The 23,969-nt window shown below is 43.5% G+C and overlaps 4 protein-coding genes across 8 annotated transcripts; 3 read left to right on the forward strand and 1 right to left on the reverse strand.

The window, feature by feature from the left end:
• Nucleotides 1–703: 703 nt before the first annotated feature.
• LOC133894499 (sugar transporter ERD6-like 5) lies at nt 704–4,671 on the forward strand. Of its 4 annotated transcripts, none has more exons than XM_062334865.1 (18): nt 704–975; nt 1,199–1,261; nt 1,359–1,448; nt 1,605–1,664; nt 1,785–1,850; nt 1,924–1,989; nt 2,075–2,150; nt 2,316–2,380; nt 2,760–2,852; nt 2,945–3,025; nt 3,094–3,190; nt 3,306–3,352; nt 3,422–3,484; nt 3,555–3,614; nt 3,707–3,760; nt 3,865–3,924; nt 4,040–4,154; nt 4,289–4,671. In XM_062334865.1, exons 1-18 carry the CDS (start codon nt 805–807, stop codon nt 4,423–4,425), a joined length of 1,464 nt encoding a protein of 487 aa, XP_062190849.1. In that variant the 5' UTR covers nt 704–804; the 3' UTR covers nt 4,426–4,671. The 4 variants fall into 4 exon arrangements, with proteins under 4 accessions (XP_062190849.1, XP_062190851.1, XP_062190850.1 ...); XM_062334866.1 differs by having other exon boundaries at nt 705–975; nt 3,106–3,190; nt 4,289–4,460; XM_062334868.1 differs by having other exon boundaries at nt 909–975; nt 1,199–1,272; nt 4,289–4,460.
• A 104-nt stretch (nt 4,672–4,775) lies between these two features.
• On the forward strand, nt 4,776–6,320 carry LOC133894546 (amidase 1-like). 2 transcript variants are annotated; one of them, XM_062334870.1, is made up of 5 exons: nt 4,776–4,917; nt 5,014–5,162; nt 5,283–5,411; nt 5,781–5,935; nt 6,046–6,320. In XM_062334870.1, exons 1-4 carry the CDS (start codon nt 4,841–4,843, stop codon nt 5,795–5,797), a joined length of 372 nt encoding a protein of 123 aa, XP_062190854.1. In that variant the 5' UTR covers nt 4,776–4,840; the 3' UTR covers nt 5,798–5,935; nt 6,046–6,320. The 2 variants fall into 2 exon arrangements, with proteins under 2 accessions (XP_062190854.1, XP_062190853.1); XM_062334869.1 differs by having other exon boundaries at nt 5,781–5,931; nt 6,046–6,319.
• Nucleotides 6,321–10,610: 4,290 nt separating this feature from the next.
• LOC133894572 (RAP domain-containing protein, chloroplastic) lies at nt 10,611–13,785 on the forward strand. The gene is made up of 3 exons (XM_062334871.1): nt 10,611–12,500; nt 12,617–12,699; nt 13,314–13,785. The coding sequence occupies exons 1-3, from the start codon at nt 10,733–10,735 to the stop codon at nt 13,383–13,385; spliced, it is 1,923 nt and encodes a 640-aa protein (XP_062190855.1). The 5' UTR covers nt 10,611–10,732; the 3' UTR covers nt 13,386–13,785.
• A 531-nt stretch (nt 13,786–14,316) lies between these two features.
• LOC133894588 (probable uridine nucleosidase 2) lies at nt 14,317–18,709 on the reverse strand. Its single transcript, XM_062334873.1, has 9 exons — nt 18,539–18,709; nt 18,325–18,440; nt 18,178–18,237; nt 17,786–17,971; nt 17,578–17,682; nt 17,212–17,308; nt 15,213–15,320; nt 14,962–15,097; nt 14,317–14,752 (listed from the first exon to the last, which is right to left on the reverse strand). Exons 1-9 carry the CDS (start codon nt 18,603–18,605, stop codon nt 14,641–14,643), a joined length of 987 nt encoding a protein of 328 aa, XP_062190857.1. The 5' UTR covers nt 18,606–18,709; the 3' UTR covers nt 14,317–14,640.
• Between the last annotated feature and the right edge of the window lie 5,260 nt (nt 18,710–23,969).

Below are 23,969 nucleotides of genomic sequence, written 5' to 3' on the forward strand. Positions count from 1 at the left end.
AAAAGATCATCATATCCCACTTAATCCTCCCGTACCAAATAAAAAAGATGCTCATACAATCTTTCAAATCAAACAAAAATAGGATCATCACATCTTAAAAACAGGAATGATTATATTTTATTCTACTTTGCCTCCGATCAAACACATCTTTAGATAGCTCCTAACTGTCTGTAACTATTATAATATATTTCTCAAAATTTATATAGATCTCGTCATTCTTAATTCTCTATACCTAGGACAGCTATGTAATTACCAGTTATGTAATTTTCTTGGCAAGAAAAAAATTAAAACCATCAAACAGCCTAAGACGGCGCTACTATATATATTGAGATCTTATTTTATTTCTAATAAAGAAATAGCTTTTTAAAATTCTCCTCCATATTTATAAAATAAAAACTAACCGCTAATTCTTATCATCGCTGCTATCCACCTCTCTCCTCTCTATATATAAAAAAAAACTCATAGCTAGCTCAACCGTTAGAGCTGCATTTAAACTATCTTTAACGGTTTTCCTTCACGAGTCTAGTTTCCTTCGTAAAACAATTTTGATTCGTTTTTAACGTTTTAATGGTATCTTTTGTGGTTCTCTTTAGGAAAAAATTATTACCTATTCTCTTCATCCATCCGAGTCTTTTAATTTATAATTTTTTTAAAAAAAATTGTTAGAGATAAAGAAAAATAAAGTCAATGGGATTAGCGAGGAGATTCAGCAAGGAAGAAACTAGCGAATATGGTTAGAGATAACTCCGAAGTCGGACAAGCCAGCGACAGACGGACTGAGAGGGAGAAACCATCGCCGGCCCTATGGAGCGAGAGGATCAAGAAGCCCAGAAGCCTCTCCTGGTAACGGTGGCCGGGAGCAGCGGTGATGGCCGTCAGGGAGCTGCGTCTGCCTTCTCCTCTTCCTCTTCGATTGCCGTGGTGGTCGCCAGCACCGCCGTCGCCGTCGCCGGGTCCTTCGAGTTCGGCATCTCGGTAATCGAGGCCTGCGCCCCTGCCTGTGTAGAGTACGCAACTAAGCTAGTCGATAATCGAGATCCATGATCAGTAATCTCAAGATGAAAGACAAAAATCCACTGATATGTGTGCTACTGCTACCTACTGAGTTATGCTAGTAGTACTAGTATTGTGGTTGTCGTATGACATAGTGGTAATCAAGGACCGGGAGAAATTAATTTCGATTTCCTGCGCGCTGCAGGTGGGCTACTCTTCGCCATCTCAGCCGGGCATCATGCGTGATCTTCACCTCTCCTTAGCTGAGGTTACCCTCATGTAAAAGATTGTTCATCTTGTTGACACAACTGGACATAACAGGGTGCTGCTCATCTGCAACTGAATCTTATCATGCTTACCTGCAGTACTCTGTCTTTGGCTCAATACTAACCATTGGAGCAATGCTAGGAGCAATTGTCAGTGGTACCGTAGCAGACCGAGTTGGTCGAAGATGCGTAAGTACTAACCCCAATTCCCATATGCTGCACCGGCGCGTTTCATATGTACCAAAGCCAAACAGCCAGCAGAGAAATCATTCATATGATCTCCAGTTCTCCATTGGTTCTGACCGACAAACTTGTGCTTAATTTCTTATATATTGCGGTGTGCAGGCAATGGGGACGTCAGATGTTCTTTGCATTCTTGGATATCTCTTGATAACCTTTTCCCAGGTTTTTCCCCACAGCTATGCATTTCTAATTTAGTGGGCACTTTGATGCCCACTACAACTTTTGAGTAGCGCTTTCTTCTGAGTTCATCTTATAGCGTGATTTTCGTGTATTGCCCTGTAGAATTGTTGGTGGCTTGACATTGGAAGGCTCTCAATTGGATGTGGAATTGGCCTTCTTTCATATGTGGTGATTACAATAAGCTACACCATCTTGTTACCTTTTCGAATGAATTCAGTTTGATTTTGTAGTATCTGAACAGGTTCCAGTCTATATATCAGAGATAACGCCAAAGAACCTTAGAGGAGGATTCGCAACTGTAAACCAGGTTTGTACTGTACTCAATCAAGGGAGAGTTCATCACTGATTGCTCAGAGCTTTATCTTAAGAAAACAGATCCACCATTTATGCAGTTTATGATATGTTGTGGAGCATCGCTTTCGTATGTTCTGGGGACCTTTATCACCTGGCGTACCTTGGCAATCATCGGTAAAATAGTTTGTTTGAGTGTACCTTTCTACTAGTCCTATAAAAATTAGAATAGGTATGCTTGTATGAGGAGCCAATATTGAACCAATTTTGACTGTCCTTTGTTTTTTGGCTGACCATATCTGCTTCAAAATTGATGCGTAAATGTTAGCTTTTCCCTTGTAGGAGTGGTACCATGCTTACTGCAGTTGGTTGGCCTTCTTGTGATTCCTGAATCCCCCAGATGGCTGGTAAGTAGCTTTACTTGAACTACTAATATTTTATTAATCCATTTCCATTCCCAATTCAAGTTGAAAACACTCTCTTATTAGAAGAGACAGGTTTTGTGGCATTGACAAACTTAAGATGGTCATTTCTTAACATTGATCATGGAGATACACTCATTTTAACACCACTTGAGGATCTTATGCAAGGAAACAGATGTCAAACTTTCAATTAACAGCATATAAATTTTCAGCTTCTGGACTAGATTCAGAAGCAGTTATGATAAGATTTGCAGATAGGCCAACCAAAAACAGTGTAAAATTGTCACCTCTTATGATCATAGTTGTTCCAAGATCCGTATTCATTAGCTAAAGTCTACTAGTTATGGAAAATCATTTATTTCAGGCTAGGACCGGACATCAAGGTGCATTTGAGTTAGCATTACAGAGGCTAAGGGGTAAAGGAACTGATATCTTTGAAGAGGCAGCAGAAATCAAAGTATGGAACGCTTGAGAATGAAAAAGAAAACCTCTCCAACTTGGTCATGCACTACTCTAAACTCCTGTTAATTATATAATCTATTTATTCAGGATTTCACAGAAAAGCTTCAGGGCCTACCAAAGTCGAAGATGTTGGACTTGTTTCAGAAGGATTATATTCATGCTGTTACAGTGAGTATCGTAAATATGTTTTTCTACGTATAAAGAACATGCTTCTGTTGTTTTCTAAAAAAAATCAGTTCCATGGTCAGGTTGGAGTTGGGCTAATGGTCCTTCAACAGTTTGGGGGAGTAAATGCCATTTGCTTCTACGCTAGTGAAATATTTGTTTCGGCGGGTAATGAATAACAACTTATTGACTTAACTCAGCTACGCTAGCTATGGTCATCAGAAGAAAAAAAAAACCACAATCACCTAGGAGTACTATACTAACTATTCATGACCCGAATCAGGTTTCTCATCAGGAAACACAGGAATGCTCGCTATGGTTGCTGTCCAGGTATCTTCATCAAGCCCCTAGCCAGCTCTGTGCTTTTAACTCAATTTAGGTAGAGCTTTGCATCTGCAGGTTCCGATGACAGGATTAGGGGTGCTTCTGATGGACAAGGCCGGAAGGAGGCCACTTTTAATGGTAAAGAAAAGGTATACTTAGACTTAATAGGATTGATGGGTACAGTAATATTTATGCTGCAATATTCCAGGTCTCTGCAGCTGGAACATGCTTGGGTTGCCTACTAGTTGGTCTCTCATTCTTATCTAAGGTTTGGATTTTCTTATAGCGATTGTGTCCTTGTAATAAGGTCGGCAAATTGCCATTTTTTCTCAACTAGTTGTGTTACTCTTCTTGGAACAGGAACAACACTGGGAAAAGGACCTGAACGTAGTGTTGGCTTTGGCAGGCATTCTGGTACATACTGCTTATTGACTAGTTTTTGTGTTACTTGCAGAGTGTCTCTCTCACAGACACACACAGAACTGTTGTTCTAAAGGTTTTTGTTGTTTCCAAACCAGATTTTCACTGGATCTTTCTCACTGGGTATGGGGGGAATACCTTGGGTTATAATGTCAGAGGTATCTTTCCTGCCCTTAACTAAGGATACATGAGATTACTGACTTCAGAACCAGCAAACTGAAAGTACGCCTGCAATAGCGATGAATTTGACTACGTTCATGACTGGACATGCAGATCTTCCCCATAAACATGAAAGGATCAGCAGGAAGCCTTGTGACCTTGGTAAGCTGGCTCGGCTCATGGATCGTCTCGTACACCTTCAACTTTCTCCTGATGTGGAACTCTTACGGTAAATTAAGGCAGCAATTTGAAGAAAATTTCGTCAAATAGCCTCGCTGAATTGTAGCGTCAGTGTACGTATTGATGCCAACAATTCCTTTCCCCAGCAATTTTGCTGATCTGTATAATTTGGACGGAATGCAGGCACATTCTTCATCTTTGCAAGCATATGTGGGCTCACAATTGTATTTGTGGAGCGATTAGTGCCAGAAACTAAAGGGAGGACCCTAGAAGAGATTCAAGCCTCCATGAACTTGTCCTTGACGCCCTTTCACAAATAATTTGCTTGTCTAATTCCAATAGCCGGTTCCCTGGATACTAAGTATGTTAGGCTTCAGTGGCTGTCTGGGAGACCATTGATCGTACACATGGAGGTTTGTATATGACATTTTCCCAAAAATGTACTCCATTTGTTCTCAAATAGATGTTTAAAATTAGAAACTTTGACCATAAATATGCACAAAAGTATATAAGATATATATTGGTAGATTTTTCATAAAAATACTTTCAAATGATTATGTTTTCAATTACTTTCAATAAGAAATGCTTAGAAAAAACAGTAGTAAAGGCATATATATTCCGAGACCCTATCATTCTGCTTGCTTGGTTCTGAGAGGGGCCGAGACCGAGAGATTGAGGGACAGGCATGGAGATGGGAATGGAAGGTGGTTAGGTGGAGGAGATTACGGCGCCTTCATGGAGAAATTCGAGCTGCTGCCTCAATACCAGCAGCAGTTCCCTCTGCACGGCCTCACCTTCGCTGTCAAGGACATGTGAGCAAGTATCCCCATCTTCGATCAATCTCCGTTTCGTGGTTCATCGAATCCTCAAGCGCTTCAAGAGGCATGCATATCGCTCTCTTGTTCCAGCTTCGACATCAGCGGCCGTGTCACCGGGTTCGGCAACCCGGACTGGGCGACGACGCATGCCCCCGCCGCGGCCACCTCCCCGGTCGTCTTGGCCACACTGGCCGCCGGCGCCACCCGCATCGGCAAGACCGTCATGGATGAGATGGCCTACAGCTGATGCCACGTTCCCTCCTGAAACCGGAATCCTTTTCTTGCGGCCACAGTACTGGGACTGGAATCTTGACTGGAATTCTGTCAGGCTGAGGCCATTGAAATTCAGCTCGATTTTCACAGCATAAATGGGGAGAACGCGCATTACGGCACGCCGACTAATCCGTGCGCCCCCGATAGAGTTCCCGGAGGATCCTCTAGTGGATCGGCCGTCGCGGTTGCCGCAAATCTTGTCAACTTCGCTCTGGGTATGCCCCTGCCCTCCCCATTTGCTCTCTTACTTAGGGTTTAGTTAGAGAGCGAGGTAAGATAGAATGATTTTATTTATCAATTTAAGGATATGATGGTTTTATTTATATTTAGATACTGGTTTAGTAGGTGAGTTGGAACGAGTATATTTTAGTATCTCGGGTTTATCGTTTTCGAAATAGGATAACTATGTTCCATCGTTTTTTTAATAACTACATCTGAATCTTTAAAGAATATTCTCTGATTTTAAACTATTTCATCTTATTGCTCTTCATTCAAACAGTTAAAAACAAAATAAATCCGCTTCATCTCATCCTGTCCTACGAACCAAATACTATATTAGTTTCTCAGTTCTTGGTTATTTGCAGACTCAGCAGGAAATTAATGTGCCTACCTTCCCCCTTGGGGGAAGTGTTAGGGTACCTGCTGCCTATTGTGGCATATTTGGGCTCCGGCCTTCCCATGGACTGGTTTCGACTAGAAATGCCATTACAATGGCGCAAATGCTTGATACTGTTGGTAGGTAAATGCTACTCAACTTGCCCTGAGAGATCGTATCTTTCATGTCCTCTTGATGCTTATGCTTTCCTCTTTCTCAAATTTTGGTTATCTACATTATGTTGGTCAAATTAGACATATAGGAGGAGGTAGGCCATGTCGTTGCCATAGCGCAAGACGAAGAGAGAGGTGTTGGAGTTGGAGCAGTTGATGACAAAGCCCATGGACTTGATGAAGGTGGTGAAGCACATGTACCACGCACACGGTGCTAGTTTAAGCTCGTACGGAGATCGGGATAGCAGGCACATGGCATCCGGGCATGAAGGATCTGTAAATCCGGCTGGCTGTGTACAATATACATGTTTGATAAGTTGTTCGTGGAGGAAAGCATTGGAAACATCAAGTTGAAAGCACTGGATAATTCGTCTTTTGCTCATGCCATCATTGCAGTATGTTGAAATTTTCTTGTTCATGACTGATAATGTCGTTGTCGATGAAGGTAATTAGCTCCCCTCTGGATCTTGGAATTCTAGCACTCGTAGCCGTAGACGATCGTGACGAAGATTCTGAACTTCTTGATGAAGAACCTCTATCAAATATTTTTCCCACGTTGTTGTCTTCTTACTGGTTGTGGGTGCTAGTGGAGGTTGTTGCAAGCAAACTCCGGCATACTTTTTTTTCATATTTACTATAAATATTGAATAAATTAGAATGAACATTAGTATAATAAGTAGAATAATTATGGCTAAGAGCATCATTAGAATTGTGAGAACTCTATAAAACCCTGTGATTTTAGCTCTAGGATCTAAAATAAAGGATAATGCATACAATAAAGGAATTTCTTTTTAATATTATAAATATTTAGATTTCATAGAAACTACACAATCTCTTAGAAGATTGTCATATTCATACATGTTTAAATGAGTAGAATTTTCAACAGTATTATGCACTACTAAACAACATGTCGAATAATAAACTCTCGATAAACTTCCAGTTGAATCATAAAAAAATTCAAAAAACTCTAGTATCCTTTTAGCAACATACCAATGTGCTTCCGTGAGTAAAGTTTGACCATATGCTAATGATAGTGTATATGACTACACCAAATAGTTTCTTATATGGCACAATATTTTTGAGCATCATGAAAGTAGAGTTCCATCTTACCGGTATTTCCACAGCAAACTTACGTGGACGCACACCCATTGCAACACAATATTGCTTATATGCTGTAATTCGTTAGTTAGAGGAGTTTACAAAAGATATTGTGGTACAAAAATCATCTAGGTATTACGACAACCTCTTCAAACCAGATTTTACTATAAGATTGATAATATGACAAGCACATCGTTGATGTAACAAGAAAGATTCAGCATATGTACTAAACAACGGAGTAAGAATATCCATGACTCTAGAGTTTGCACCGGTATTATCTAAAGTGATAGAAAATATTTTATTTGTGAGATCAAAATCTTCAACTACTTGAGATATTTTTTCAGCAATATTTTCACTGGTATACGCGTTGTTAATCAACTTGAAACCTATTATTCTCTATGCTAATTTCCAATCATTATTAACAAAATGAGCAACAACACTAAGATAATCTTGTCTAGCCCTACCTACCCAGATGTCCGAGGTCAAAGCAACTAAAAATGTACATGTTTGCAATATTTCTTTAAGCTTGCTATGACGTATATTATAGTATTTTACCATATCCCTACTAGTTGTCTGCCTATAAACATGCGTGAACCTAGGATTATGAGCTTGATTAATGTAATCTTCTAATGCAGGAGACTCACCGATGTTGAGTGGTAGATCCGCTCTTGCAATGAAGCAGTATAACTCTTTTCGACCATGAAAAAGTCATACTCCCAATGACGAACAGAGCCATCAGGGTTGTACTGCAGCACCGTCTGCTTCATGGATGCTCCACTCTTTCGCTTGCAAGTTGCGACATGCCTCTTCAAATGTCCCGTTCCACTTGAGGGCTTTGCAGATAATTCATGTTTGCAAATATAACACCTAGCATACCTGACACTTACCCCATCTTCCTCTCTGTAGAACCTTTCAAAAGTCTTGCCAAACTTCGAAAGTACTGGTTCTTGATCTTTTAGAGCTGATGCTTGCTGATACGTGTACACTTGTAAAGCCTGACGATATAGGTGCTGCTGCATCACCTGCATGTGAAACAGCCAGAGGTTTACTGTCGGGTTCGTCATCACCTGCAGCATTGGTATCAAAGGGGTCGTAATTCCCTGTGAGTCCTTGGAGAAAAAAAAATCATGATCAATAGATGTATTATGATCACGATCACCGGTATTCATGATCAATGTTGAATGGTACTAAAAAATACAAATATTCAGAGTTATAAATAATCAATTAATAAAACTAATAATAAAACACGAATGAACAACGATGCAAAAAAAATCACCAAGATTTCTTCAACGTCAAGACAGCAGGATGACAATTTTGGAATTCCTCGGATTTTTAGTAACAATTCAAACTGCCAAATTATCGCTAATTCTCAAGAACTTTGAGACAAGAATGGGAGAAGAAAACAAGAGAGCAAATGATGTTGCTGGTGTGTAATAGAAGGGCAAGGTGATCCTCTATTGATATGTGAAAAAATAGTGATTTTTGCATTTTTGTTTTAATTTTTGTGAGCTCAAACGGTCACAAAACGGCTATAAATTCAAAATTACTGGGTCCAGGCCCATTTAACCCGTTAAACCCGCGTGCCCACGCGTGTCGTCCGTGCCCCCACATGTCTCTGCGTGTCGGGCCCATGCACAACAGCTATAGCCGGCCCAGGCGTGCCTGCTGGGCCGTGCCGCCTGGGCTGGCTGTAGCCGCGTCGGGCCGGCCGAACCGGCTGTGCTGCCTAGGCCACAACGTGCCATGCTAGGCTGGTCGTGCCTCCCGGTCTGCCACATGCTCGGGCCGATTTGGGTCATGCTCGTGCCTGCCTGGGCTGGGCCATGCCCGTGTCAGCCCAAAAAATATGGGTCGGGTAGGGCCAACCCGTCGTGTCACGCACTCGGCCCAGGCACGACCCGTGACCTCGTGCCATGCCGGTCCGGCCCATCTAGCCTCGTGCTGGGTCATGCTTGGGCCGTGCCTGCAGTGTCGTGCTTCGGACCGGTCCAATAGACACGACCCATTTAGACATCTTTAAGTCACTTGAATATCAAGCACTTCAGATATGGTGTTTACGGCGATAATATATAGAACAACACTTACCTGCTAATTGTATAAGCTATTCTCTTCGGTTACAAATATGTATCATTTGGGACTACGTACAATCAATATTTCTAAACTTTAGCTACAAATTATTTTTTATGTATTGAGTTTGGATATTTGAAATATATATATATATATATATATATATATATATATATATATATCTCAAAAACTAGTCTTATAATAGTATAATTTTGTTATATTATATAAATATATTACACAAAAAATAGTAGTCAAAGATATGTTTTAGTAACCATGTCGATATCCAAAACAACATTTATTTGTGACTGAAGGGAAACCAAACTATGTTTCCGGAAAGGGAAAAATGGTGACAATGACACAAAATAGATTGAGCAAAAGACGCAAACCCCACCCCACTAAAATCGCTTGCATGGTTGTCGTCGTCACCTGCTGGTGATGGTGGCAATGACGGCGATAGCGACAGCTAGCAACGGCGCCAAGAAGCATTCGCGTGCAATCGATAGTGTTGTGTGTGACGGTGGTGCTGGCCGAATCCACCCAGTGGAGCCCAGATCTAGGCGGTGGGGGGTGGATCTCCACGATGGCCGCTGGTCCTACATTGGAGAGTTCCCAGGGTGGTCCGGCGGATGGCTCACAAATGCTAGGGGTTGGGTTGACGTTGTGGGCTACTCATGACCACAAAGGGCTAGGGTGGCACATGTGCGTGCTTGTTCTGTAGACGTCAATCTTTTTCTCTTGGGCTCGTCCACATCATGGTCTCTTGTTGCTGCATGACCAGATCTGGCCTATAGGGAGCTTTGTGATATGGATGACAATGCGTGCGTGAGGAGTCAACGACGGAGTCATGGATGGCATGGTATCGACGGCTGTGGTCTATGTGCATGCGCTTCAGTCGTGTGGGGGCACCCTGTTGTGCCGATGGTGGGGTGCAAGGGCTCTAGACAAAAGCCTTGCTCAACTTTCTACCGGTGTTGGCGATGGCGGCACCCTCGAGCACTGCTTCCTTTCTTGGAGGCGGCGTTGTGGTGTTTCCCCCGTTCTGACTTTCCGAACAAGCGACGGCGACGCCTTCGACCTCGTGTCCTTGAAAGTGTGGCCTTAGAGGGCCTTCTCGTGCTCGGGTGTCCACCGAATGAAGTCCGGTGTTGGTCAAATCTACTACAACTTTAACCATTTTAGACCTAGTTTATCTAAGTGGTTGATCAGGTGTCCGTTATACTGTGCTTGGAACCTACTTTAGTTAGGTTGTTTGCTTGTAATGCTAGTGATTTTAGCTCGGTTTTCGCTAATTAATTGAGTGTTGCATGGTTTAGTCTCGTTTCTTCTAATACGAGATAACTGCTTAAAACGAAACGGCCGTGCTTAAAAAAATTGATGGTAAATTGGTAATTCATCCAACGAAGATCCAGAAAAGAAAGAAAGGGTGCACGTCTCACATCTGCCATCGCAAATAAGCGGACCATCCTTTTTCTGGATTAAGAGCGTATAAATCCGATTCTTATCCGCAGTATTTGCATCCACCGTCGCGTCCGGCCGTCCGTACGTCCCGTTCTTTGGCAGGCAGACGCGGCAAGCTTGCGGCCGCCGCCGACGGGGAGGAGGAATGGAAGCTGCCCTCCCTCTCCGCCTCGCCCTTCCCCGTAGCAGCGGCAGCTTCTCTCCGCTGTTGAAGACATACCCCAAGCCCACGGGCGCCGCCCAACTCCACTCCAGCAGCTTCGGCAGGGTCCCCCGAAAGCTCGCGCTTTTCCCTCCTCGCGCCGTCTCCGAGGACCGCGCCGAGGCCGACCACGCCACGCCGCAGTGGCAGCTCGACTTCCTGGGGTCGGACGCGGGGACCCCCGAGCCGCCCGAGGAGGAAGATGACGAGCTCCTCCCCGTCGAGACCACCGACTGGTGCGTCCGCGCGCGCCGCGCCGCTCTGCGCTCCATCGAGGCGCGGGGCCTCGCGCCCTCGCTCCAGCGGATGGTGTCCACGCCCAAGAAAAAGAAGAAGAAGAAGACCAGCAGCAAGAAAGATCTCAAGAAGGCGTCTGCCGAGCTCAAGCGTCGCAAGAAGCAGATGGATGCTGAGGAGGAAGACGACGACGACGACGTCATCGATGATCTGCAGGCCATGGGCGACTTGGAGCTCCGGGTCGAGCAGTTCGCGGACGGCATGTTCGACGAAAAGCGCCAGAGGAACAGGGAGGCGTTCGTCGAGACGCTCTCCAGGTTCTCTGCCGCGCCGTCCAACCGGAACAAGGAGGTGTCTTTGAACCGCTCCATCGTCCAGGCTCAGACAGCTAATGAGGTGCTGGCCCTCACGGCGGAGGTGATCGCAGATGTTGCCAAGGGTCTCAGCCCCTCACCGCTCACGCCGCTCAACATTGCCACCGCGCTCCACCGCATTGCCAAGAACATGGAGGTGGTGTCCATGACGCAGACGCACCGACTCGCCTTTGCCCGCCAGAGGGACATGTCCATGCTCGTGGGACTGGCAATGGTGGCCTTGCCGGAATGCTCGCCGCAGGGTGTTTCCAACATCGCCTGGGCCTTGTCCAAGATCGGTGGTGACCTGCTCTACCTGCCGGAGATGGACAGGATCGCCGATGTGGCCATCACTAAGGTTCAAGACTTCAATGCACAGAATGTAGCTAATGTCGCTGGAGCATTCGCTACCATGCGTCAATCAGCACCTGGCCTTTTCTCGGCTCTGGCCCAGAGAGCAGCGCAGATACTGCAAACCTTCAAGGAGCAAGAGCTTGCTCAGTTCTTGTGGGGATGTGCTTCTCTGAATGAGTGCCCCCGTCCTTTGCTCGATGCACTAGATTCTGCTTTTCAGGATGATGCCAGGTTCCGATGCCATTTATCTGATGTAACGTCTGACGTGCCGTGGAGCTCAGCAGAAGAGGCTTCTAGAGGAGAAAAAGGTGAGGGTGTCCATCCTCTCAACTTCAGCCGAGATCAGATTGGGAATATTGCTTGGTCCTATGCTGTTCTTGGACAAATGGACTGTCAATTCTTCTTACATATCTGGAAAACTCTGAGTCAGTTCGAAGAGCAGCGGCTGTCAGATCAGTATAGAGAAGACATGATGTTTGCTTCACAAGTTTATCTTGCAAACCAGTCTTTGAAGCTTGAATACCCACATCTTGAAATGTGCTTAAGAGGTGATCTTGAAGACAAAATAACAAGAGCTGGAAAGAGCAAACGGTTCAATCAGAAGACAACTTCTTCATTTCAAAAGGAGGTCGGGCGCCTTCTGTATAGTACAGGGCATGAATGGGTTAGAGAATATGCAATCGATGGTTATACTGTTGATGCGGTGTTAGTTGATGAGAAGCTTGCATTTGAGATAGATGGGCCAACGCATTTCACAAGGAATTTAGGTATGCTTGTCTTGCTTTTCTGTGCCGTTTCTGATGGAGCTGCAGGCTGACCATTTTTCCTGCTACCCTACCGAAGTCTCGAAGAAGAAACTAATTGATGTGTGCTTATTTTGCAGGTACACCATTAGGCCACACAGCACTTAAACGACGCTACATAACTGCGGCGGGCTGGAAGTTAGTTTCCCTGTCTATGCAAGAGGTTAGTCATTGCCATTTCCGACAGTACTTAGTAGTCATTCTGATAGTAGTTAGTACTATAATCTGGTGATGATTCACGATTTTTCTTAGTGCACTTAACAATACCATACGGAACTTTCAAACCAGAGTTCCATTCCAATGTCTGAAACTGACCTATGCCCATCTGAATTAGAAATTGCCAAGTTGGTACTGTAGTTGTTTTCTGAAATTAGGTACCATAAGTTCATATTTCTGTGTGTAGTTATTCTATTATTATTTTTTATGCTCCTTTTCTTTTAAAGATTCACCAAATGCTGACTCGTATTAATAGTTGGTAGAAAACAGGTTACAAGAGGGGGGATACAAAAAACACAAAAAGGAATGAACTAGGAACTAAGTTTGTGCTCCCTTATGAACTTTCAAAAAATCATGCACCTGTTCTGCACTGTGTTACAAATACACATTGAAGTATCAACTCTTAAGACAGAATTTGTTAGCCAAGGAGTAACCTACCCCAGGTTGGATTTCATTAGTATATTTTCTGAGTCCATGGGAAACCTGAAAGATTTTGTTTTTTGTTCCGAGACTTACCATATTGTAAATCCTAAGTGGTTTGTTTTCCCTTAATAATTACAGTGGGAGGAGCTCCAAGGTGAGTTTGAGCAATTGGAGTACTTGAGGAGAATATTAGGATTAGATGCGGAATAAGTGCGGCAACTGGGCAATATAGATCGAGCAAGGCACGAGGACTGGACAACCACATTGACCTCCCTAAGAGTCCATGGTATTTTCCGTGCAATTTTTGTGAACCGGTCATTGAGCTTTGGGAAGTTCGAGTAAGCTGATAACTAATATGAGCCATTGTGCTTTGGGGAAGTTCAAGTTAGCTGAAAATTAAGATGTTATTTCAAGTCAACAGCTGTAGAAATAGTCAAATTAAAAGGCACTGTGAAGTAATATGTATCATTGTTTTCAGGGGCTACTTTGTACTGAAAGATAAGATTGAGAGCGGTGCAATACTCTGTTATAAATGGAAATTCTTGAAAAATGATGGAATCTCTATCATACTATGTGCAATGCAATGAACTGTAAACTCGCTATTGAGGTATCTGTATGCTGCACATTGCAACAAACTGTTTCTAGTTGGTGCTTTGCGAGTTTGATTATAGCCTGTCAGGACTTATGAGGGAGCAGTGCAGAATGATGAACCAGACAGGTCCCCCAGGACGAACACTGCAACGCTACATCGAAGTACACATGGTGTATGTACCCAACCTTGCGACGCTCATGGCAACTTACCGTATAAATGGCAGGTAAATACACATAATCTCCCCTTGGTGTCACGGCTATGATATGTTCTCTCCATAGGCCGATATGTATACACTCGAGCAACAAGAGTTAGCTCCAATACTGTCTATAACAATCTGTTTTTAAAATTCGCTTACAACCCAACCCATATATAGGATGAGTCTGCATACGAATAGTACATCTCTTGTATTTTTATCCTTATTTCTTGCAAAAAAAAAGATTAACCTGAAGATATTATAATTGGAACACATAGACTTATAAACTAGCCTCGATCCATCTAAGCTACCAAAATAATACTAAACTCATCACATCTGAACGTTTAGACCACACAAGCTGAAAACAAAAGCATTAATGGAACGAGTATTACACGCGTCGTCCCTAAAGGTAGCAAGTGCGAATGCTTTCTTTAGCATTGCGCAATGCCACATCAATTTCATTCAGGACTGTTCTTGGGTCTTTCTTTCTTACACTGTAAACTTTCAACAAAACAAAACGTGTATCACCCCAAACCGTAGCAAGTGCGAAGTGCTTTGTTTTTTAGCACTGCAAGACGCGACATCAACTTCATTCAGGACTGTTCTTGGGTCGCCCTCTGATGCATTGCAAACAGAATGATTGTCCAGTGATCGGAGGTGCTTGTCTGCTGCCGCTACCGCTAATCGTCCGTCATCAGCCTCTGCATTATCAGCTCTACCACGGCGGCGGCATCAACGGTGACAGCAACCTTCACCGTAGGCATGCCACTCCAGGCAGTTATCTCCGCATACCTGCAAAGTCGCTCAGAATGTTCAGTACATCAAACTGAATTCTCTCTCATTGTAGATCTACTCATACATCATGTGAACGTGAACTCAACAAGCATTAGGAATGAATCAATTGACAAGTCCATTATAGCAATATGGGACACTGCATGCTTAAATATTCTGCTTCAGTTCAGCGCATTTGAATTTGTACGAGAGAAAGAGGGTGGCCTGACCTTTTCTTGGTGTTATCGAAAACTGTAAGGCCCTTTGTGATTCCAACCGTCTGCACCCTCACAACGCCTTCTGTGTAAGTCATCAGCGATGGATTTACTGCAGCAAGAAGTGTTGTTGGATCATGAAGATACACTCCTGCAAGCATTTCAATGTAAAGTCAAGTCACAAAATCGCACAGCTTCTGATCTGTCCTCTTTACAAGTACTTTGAACCATTTTGACTTCATTGCATGGTACTGATATATGCAGACCTTTTATGAAGTAAGCATCCATGTGATAATCAAAATAAATGCTCATTATCTTGGATAAGTAGCGAGCATATTTGCTATCAGACTGTTCAATCTTCTCCCGGTCAGCGTCTGCAATAAAAGGGATGTGTCAATGTGTTATTGAGTTAAAATATCAAAAGCATTTGTGTTCTAACAAATGGCAAGTTCACCACTGCCAATTAGCCTATACTTCCAATCATTTGGAATATGGTTACTAATCATTGGGCAAAGTTTGATCAAATCAACTAGCCAAACAACAATTACAATGCTGTCACTTCATACTACAGCTGAAGGTCAAAACGTGAGCACCCTGCCTGCAAAAGGGAGATCTTCTAAGCGGTTAATTGTAAAGGAGCAGTAATGGAATGGCTCCCATGAAATGAATCGTTCGCGCTATATCTTTATCAACACATTGTGATTTAAAACAAGCAAGGGTCAATGAAAAGTAGGTTAGGAAAGATGAATATAACCCGCATATGCAAAATCGCAAACTAGGAATGATATCATGCAATGAGTTGTGTTGTTTTTGGCTTTGATTGCATGATGATTATAGTGAGGAAAAATGAAATTGGAAGATATATCATGCTAGGTCCATTATAGTTGCACTTGTATGCATGGGCGGATCCAGATGATAGTCCGGGTGGGCCTGGGACTACCCTTTGGGACTACTCTGGGATTTGACCCAATTTTGTATAAGTATGTGCGTTTTTGTGTAAGTATGTGCAGAGGCAAGGGAGTATGAGGCAGTGAGCACAAATCACAGTCACTCGGCCAATACAAATATTTGAGGTTCAATGTTGCAATGCCGTGAGTTTCAATTGATCTTGTAATCTTGTAAGTTCAATGTTGATTGCAATTTCAAAATTTGCAATGCCGTTAGCTTCAATTTATCCGGTACAAACAATTGATGATCATTATAAAAGAGAATTGTATCTTGGTGTCATTGATAAAATTTAGCAAGAACTTAACAAGTAATTTACTAATTGTTTTAGACACATGAGGATCCTTAGTTTTGATCCATGTCTAGAAAATCAAGTACTAGCTTTGATCCTAATCTAGAAAAAGAGAAAAGAGAGAGGGAAGCGAAGTGGCTGTGGCACTTGCTAGTAGCTAGAGCAGATGCATTGCACGATAGAGTATCAGTTGTTGTTGTTGGGATTGTTTGATCTTATTATTTGTTTCAATATTTGTTGACAGACATCGATATTATTTTTTTCTTATTATTCAGATTACTCACATGATACTTAATTAGTAAAAATTTAGAAATTAGATTGTGGAGTAAATTTAAAAAATCTACAACTATTTTGACACATGTTGTAAAAAAACTACTTCTAGTGCTCATTTCAAAAACCTATAACTATTTTGATACATGTTGCAAAAAACTACAACTTTCTCATCATGCCTCACCTGTTGATCCTCCTATTACATACTATAGAGGATGTCAGGTGAGTACACGGTAAGAAAGTTATAATTTTTTGTTAACATGTGTCAAAATAGTTTAGGTTTTTTAAATTGGTATCAGAAGTTGTAGTTTTTTGCAACATATGTCAAAATAGTTGTAGATTTTTTAAATTTACTCTAGATTGTGTGATTTGTGACAAACTTTGAACCAATATCTGGCTTAATAACATTTATTGAGTTGGTTATTTTCTCCAAAATAAGTGATGATGATATAATTGAGACTTTCGTAGCCATAAGAAAGCACAAATTGAAGAATCTAGAGTAATATTTTAATCTCCTATTTATGTAAGACCTTATTTCATATTTTAACAATTTATATTGTATTTTGTGCAAATTTTGATCTTATTTGTTAAATTTACGATATTACAAGATATTTTTAATACATTTTCCGTTGGAGTGCCTACCCAACGAAAAAATCCTAACTCCGTCACTGCTTGTATGTTCTGATACTCATTAATCTGAACAGTTCAATGCAGAAGACATCTTGAGTAAAAGGTAAGCGCAAGTGCATCAAGATTACCGGTAAGAACTACTTGGTGTGTTACATTTAGTCCCACAGCCAAAATATCAGCACCACAGGTGAAAACAATATCTGCTGCGTCAGGATCCCCAAATATCTGTTAATAAACATGAACCCATTAGTGAGGGCTCTAGAACAAGAAGGAAAGTGATGCTTTACTTAAGCGTCACCCGATCAGAAGGAAGCTAATTTTTTTCTGAATTCACAAGGGAGCCATGATGCTACAACTCCATTTAACAAATTATTACCGCATATTATCTCAAATTGAGGTAGCTGCCAACTCCAGTTGCAGGGCTCGAGTGAGAACAATGTAATCACATGGTAACTAAGGACTAAGAATGTATCAGAGAAAGAGAGAGCCCTCACATTTGCCTCAGCTGCAGGGTTGACATTTCCGTTAACTGAATATGCACCACCAAGAATAATAATCTGCCCAATCTTGCTTGGGAATGAAGGGTCAAGCTCGACGGCCTGGGACATGAGAGATTGGCATTTCCATTAAAAGAAGCCAGACAATCTAGATCACAAGAATGATATACAGCAGATGCATCTAGTGTAGTAAAGCAGACCAGACCAGAGCAAGGTTGGTAAGCGGACCAAGTGCGACAACTGTAACTTGTCCAGGGTACAGATTTGCCTGCTCAACCAGGAAGGCAGCGGCCGATTGATCTATTGGTTTTGTAGCTGGTGGAGGGAAGTTCTGGTTTCCCAGACCGTCTGAACCGTGAACGAAGCTTGCAATCCTTAGCTTGGTGGCTTTCTGTGTTCCGTGTACAGGAAAAGAAACAGCTTGTTACTAATTAAGATGATACAGTAAACAAACAACCTTCTTGAAAAAAAGAAGTGCTGATCAGCACGATCTTCTTGATGGCGTTCTCTCTACGGATTTTCACTTTGAAAATTGCAATGTTGAATATTGAACACTGATTCACTGTGAAGAGGGAAAGAAAAAGAAACAGTTGTAACCTTGATTGTTACATGGGATCCCTCTGCCACGGGGATGTCGGTCCTTCCAACAGCCTCCAACTGAAATACACATCACATAAAATTGCCAGTTGCAGCCTTGCAGGTGGAGTGGGCGGAATAGGATGGGAAGAGAGAGGAAGGGAGTACCAGGTGGAGCGCGTTGCGCGTGGCGAGGGCGGTGTGTACGTTGCCGAAGGTGGTGGTGAGGCCCAGCACCTCCAGCTCCGGCGATCTCAGCGCCACGAAGATGGCCATCGCGTCATCTGCTCCGCCACCACCAGTCCACCGGTCGGTTGGTCAATTGCAATGCAAACCCAGGAACTAATATCGATCGAGAAATAAGGCGAAGAAGAACACCTACCGATTCCCGGGTCGGTGTCGATGATCACCTTCTTCTTCCCCGCGCCCGCCTTCGCGGAAGCAGCCATCGGCTCGAGATCTCGATCCCACCCGAGCCGAACCCAACCCAACCCAACCCAACAATGTCGAGAACGCGCGCGCGCAGAGAGAGAGGAACGGGATAAGGGTATCCCCAGGAATCAAGAAAGGATCCCTAGTTGAGCACGCGATCTGGAAGAAGACAGGCTGACGGTGACAGGCTGACTAACGCCTGTTTGTTTTTATTTAAGATTATAATAAACTAATTTATTTATTCAAAATTAAATAAACAGCTAAATTATTTGTATAAATTATTATAAGTTAAAGTATAGATTATAACAATCTCACAAGCTATAAAAAAATTTATTTCCGCTTATAATTCGACCTTTTATTATACTACTCGTCGAATTTGTTATTTATTACCCGCAAATGTCATTCCTCCACTGAACGCTAGCCCCTTTCCTGTTCACCCCCTTCTCTCTCTATTCGGCCCCCTCCCGTTCGCCTCCAACCCTAATCTCCCTAAATCCGATGAGCTCGGTGGTGGTCCAGCGAAGATGGAGCCAATCGATGTTGAAGATGCGGAGGAGATCCTCGTCCTTGGCCTCGACTACCGGGATTCGTTGGCCAGGACCGAACGGCGACCACGCACGGTGGCACCTCCTTGCCCGGCATGCATGGATTCTACGACACGAGCGGCCTCCCTGGCGCGTCGGGCATGGTTGTTGCAGGGGCCGTGCCTAGCGCGGCAACCCTGGCTCCCGTGGTCGCATTGGAGGACTCCCCGGCGGCGCTGTGGCGTGCGAGGCACGACGCGGCTGGAACTCATGGCACGGCCGTGGGAAGCTCTCGCGGAACGATGGCCACCCCCGCCGACGTGGATAGCTCCCCAGCTGGGTGCCGAGGGTAACGGCCATACATGCCACCCCGTCCTTCCTCCATAGCTGTTGGCCTTGAGGTCGGCGTTACCCAGGGAGCGGCAGATGGCGAGGATACTGACACGCCTATGCATGTGTCCACCGGCAACATGATGAGCTCGCCCCCTCCATATGCTTGTGTTAACAGACAATGATGCTAATATCCATGTCCATATCCAAGTTGCTAAGGCTAGATTTGTATCCCAATATGCATGTGCACATATCTTCATATCACATTACGATTCTAAATCAATTTTAACTCAGCTGGGCACATATCTTCATATCAGCAGTGCCATAAATGCAAGGTGTGGCCTGGTTGGGAAATTATGGATTAGGCAGGAAAGAGAACACCAGCTCTCAATAGTTCTAGGGTCAATTTATATACACAACGAGCCAAGCATCAGCTATGGTTAAGGGCTTAAGGATCCTAAGTGTTGACACTGAGCGGGAAATCAATTTTTCAGTGAGGCTGTTTGTTTCTGTTATACCCTGGCTATAGAATATTGACTGCAGTGTTTGTCAAACACAGCAGTTCTGTTACTTAAAGTGTCAACATTTGGTACAATATAAATTGAGAAAACCAGCTGTCCTTATGTCACAAACAATTTTGCCATGTTTCTTCATATACATGGGTCAGAGGATTTATGGACTGTAAAAGTTGTACAGGATTTATGAACTGTAAAAGTTGTACAACTTTTTTAGATGATTTGTACAACGTTTTGCTTTCAAATTAATGGTTGCCGATTTTGTAAGTCACTCTTGAGGCCTCAAATCATAATCACATGCTTATCTCAGGATTTTTTTTAAGTTAGTTTTTTTGCTGTGGTTATGAGTTAGTGTTTTCCTTTGTGTATTTGCTTGCTTATGATTCTTCTCATCTGTCACCTATGTATGTAACATCAAGCTATCTATGTTTGTGTTGTATAGAATAGAAGGAGGAGTTTGACAAAGTAGATTAGTCTTCTTCGAACATTAGAACTTTTTGTGAAATATGTATTGAAGAAATACGTGCTGAGAATAGACTTATTGGGGTTATGACTAACAGGGGCTACCAGAACATTACTGTTAAGTACTTGCAAAGGACAGGGTTGCGTCACTCTAGAACACAATTGAAGAACCGATAGGATTTACTCAAATGCATGTATAGTTTTTGGCTAGGCCTTCTCAAAGATACAAGCCTGAGATCGGATGATGCTAAAGGTACGGTGGCAGCAAGCGATGATTATTGGAAAAAAGTCACTAACGTACTTATTACTTGCTCATGTGCATTGTATGTTATATTGATATACTAAATGGAAGAAGAAGAATTAATGAAGGAAATATTCCACATTGTTGCTATTGTTGGTTCTTCTTTTACTATACCAGGTGAGGTTGTTGGAGAAGGAGTTGGCGACACACATATATGACACGGCGCGTTGGAGAGCAATTCAAAGGGTAGCAATCCATTAAAGCGAGGTACAGTAGCACTGCTACTAGCCCACAAAAGATAGTAAAGAACCTCATGGTTAAGGTAATGAAGGGCATTCATACCACTTTGGAGAACAACTGTGCTATTGCCAACAAGGTGATGCAAGGTGAATTTAGGTATAATTCTGTCGGTGAATCAGGAACCGGGGGTCCTCGAATCCCGAGGCTAGGCCAGCAATCCATCACGTGGCGCCATCCTGCGGGGTCGCCTCCGCAAGGCAAAAAAGATTAAGTCCCGGGAGAGGGCGCTCGGGGCCACAGTCAGTGGTCCATGAGTACCCAGGTTTCCCGATGATCTGCGTAGTCTAAGTGCCGGGAAAAAAGTGCTCGGGGAGGTCTACGGTGACCCCCGAGCACCCGAGTCCCCCAACGACTAGGAAAACTAAGTACCGGGAAAAGTGTGCCTGGGGCCGCGAGCGGTGGCCCCCTGGGCACTCAAGTATCCCGAGGACCCACTGAAGGAAGTTCCGGGAGAGAGTGCTCGGGGCTGCGTGCAACGGCCCCCGAGCACTCGGTCCCCCGAGGATCCGTACAAGCATGCCCGGGAGAGAGTGCTCGGGGAGGTGAACAGTGACCCCCCCAAGCACTCGGTTCCCCGACGACCCAGGAAGCCCCTCCGTCCGTGGCCCCCACAGGGGCCCACTGATGAGGTGTCAGCCAGTCAAAGATCTGAGGCCGCATTTAAGAGCGCGCGTGGCCTGTCACCTCCAACTGCTCCCGCCACGCTCGGTGTCAGTTCCTGCCACATTCTGGCAAAGGGGCGTGGGGACATTAAATGCACGGGTCACATCCCGTGCCATCCGGCACGTCTCGGGATGACGTCATGAGGGTCGAGGCGTTCCGTCTGCCGCGCTGCTGATGCAGGAGAACAAGACAGGGCAGGCACGCCGGGCCGCTCTGCGGCTGCCCGCTGGGCCCTCTCCACGGTGTCCGTTGCCAGTGCATTTATGGTGACGGATGACTGGGCGCGGGGCGCATTTTCCACCCCCGGTCACTTCGCACAGAGGCTATGATGACGTCCTTTCCATTTATGGTGCCTTGGAACTCGTGCCCTCCCATTCGGGGCACGCTACTGTCGGCGGGTATTTAAGGCAGCCGGCAGCACGGACAAAGAAGGGAGGTTCTGGCTCAGAAAAAGCTGAAGCAGCTAAGGAAGTAGAGAAGATCGAGAAACCCAAGAGCTCCCAAAGCCAACAGATACACACAGACCGAAGAACAAGGAGCCTGAGGCTCTAGGATAGACAAACATTCTTGTAACCAGCAATATCCTTGAGGGACATTCTAAGGGTATTTATAGTATCTATACAGGAGTAGGGTGTTACGTCTCCGTACGGCCCGAACCTGTCTAAACCCCAGTGCATTTACTTCGTTCCGCACTAGATCATTCCACCCCGCCAGCCATCGCATTTATACCCATTTATTTCTCCGGCAAACATATTCAGGATCATTCCCCGGCCGAATCTCTAAAAAGGATCCCTTAGGATCCCTGCGACAGGAGTATATTACAGACTTTTGCTATTCAAAAACAACAATCCAGACTCCAATAATCCAGAATGTAAAACAACTCATAGCTTATTTCCTTACAACTTATCACAATCCAACTTATTATAATTTACCATCTATAAACTTCTTATTATAATCCTAAGCTAAAATAAATAGAGCTTAAGCCAAATCGAAAACGGTGCAGCTAGAACCGGACGACCATAGTGGTTGGTTTGTTACACTTGCCAATCTTAACAAAATTTGGTAGTTGTTGCACCTGCCAAACTTACAAAAATTTGATAATGCTAAAACGCAATACCAAAACGTGGGTAAAAGAAATATATTTGGATTGTACCCTTACAAATTCGTAGGCAACACCAAAATATAATGGGAAAATGATATTCTGTTATTTGGATTCAAACCATATCCAAACTTTGTTGTGACTATAACGGACATGTGTGACATGCTTGCTATTTAAAAAATTTCTCATCAAAATATAGTCAAGTCAGATCTTATTTTGTAAATTAAGGGATACACGGTTTAAACATCACAAATCGGATGTATGGTTTAGCAAATAAAACCACTTAATCTTATTAGCTCAACCTGCTTGAAAGACGTGCATCCAATAGATTACTGCCACCTCACGGCCACTCCATTGCTCAGCCAGCCAAAACGAGGGCGAGCCAAAACCTCATTCCTGTGCAATCGAGGCAGCCGTTACCAAATTCCCGTTGTCAAGGCAAACTTAGGAGCCGAACCAAATGCTAGCCAAAGTTTGAGGGCATGACAAAATTTGATAGGGCTAAAGTTGGAACCGAATCAAACAACCCTCTACTAATTTGATGGCAGAAGAGAGAATACGAATTATCCTGATGCCTAATAATAAAAGCCAAATGCTTAATCTATACCGTGTGTCTTCATCGCCTAGGCGTAGACAAATCCAAAATTATTCTAAATCTTAATTGGATGCGGAGGTGGACCACCCCCTACGGCTAGTGGGGCAGCTGCTCTAGCTATCCGGTAGCACAACCCTCCCCCCTTCCCCTCTCTCTTACAAGGGTGGCGCACCATGGCTACCTCCAAGTCAAGCGTCGGCTTCTGTGTTTTGTCGATAGTTAGTCAGATTGGAGGAGGAACAAAAGAAGAAAAAAATTAGGTTTATGCCACATGTTCAATTGTTTCGGATTTTGCCATTAATTTTTTAATTATTAAGTGTATGTCACGAGTTCGTAAAAATCATGCTACTAGTTGGTGCGTTTAAACTGAGAAACATGTTTAGCTTATGTCAGTAATTTAGTCTAACTAGTGATATGAAGCTAACAAATTCTAAAATCAATGGATTGAACTCAATAATTACAAGCACGATGGCAAAAGCTGAAAGTACAATTGATATGATATAAATCTTTTTTTTTTCAAAGAAAAGAACGGTTGAAGGAAGAGGTATGGGTCTGTTCGCTTGTGAACGTGGGGGTTAGTAGATGGCCCAAGTAGCAAGTAGAAACCTGTACACAATTCAAGCCTCCAGGGGCCAATTGCCCTGATGAAACA

Source organism: Phragmites australis, chromosome 2 (genome assembly GCF_958298935.1).
Source record: "Phragmites australis chromosome 2, lpPhrAust1.1, whole genome shotgun sequence".
In the NCBI taxonomy this organism is placed as follows: domain Eukaryota; kingdom Viridiplantae; phylum Streptophyta; class Magnoliopsida; order Poales; family Poaceae; genus Phragmites; species Phragmites australis.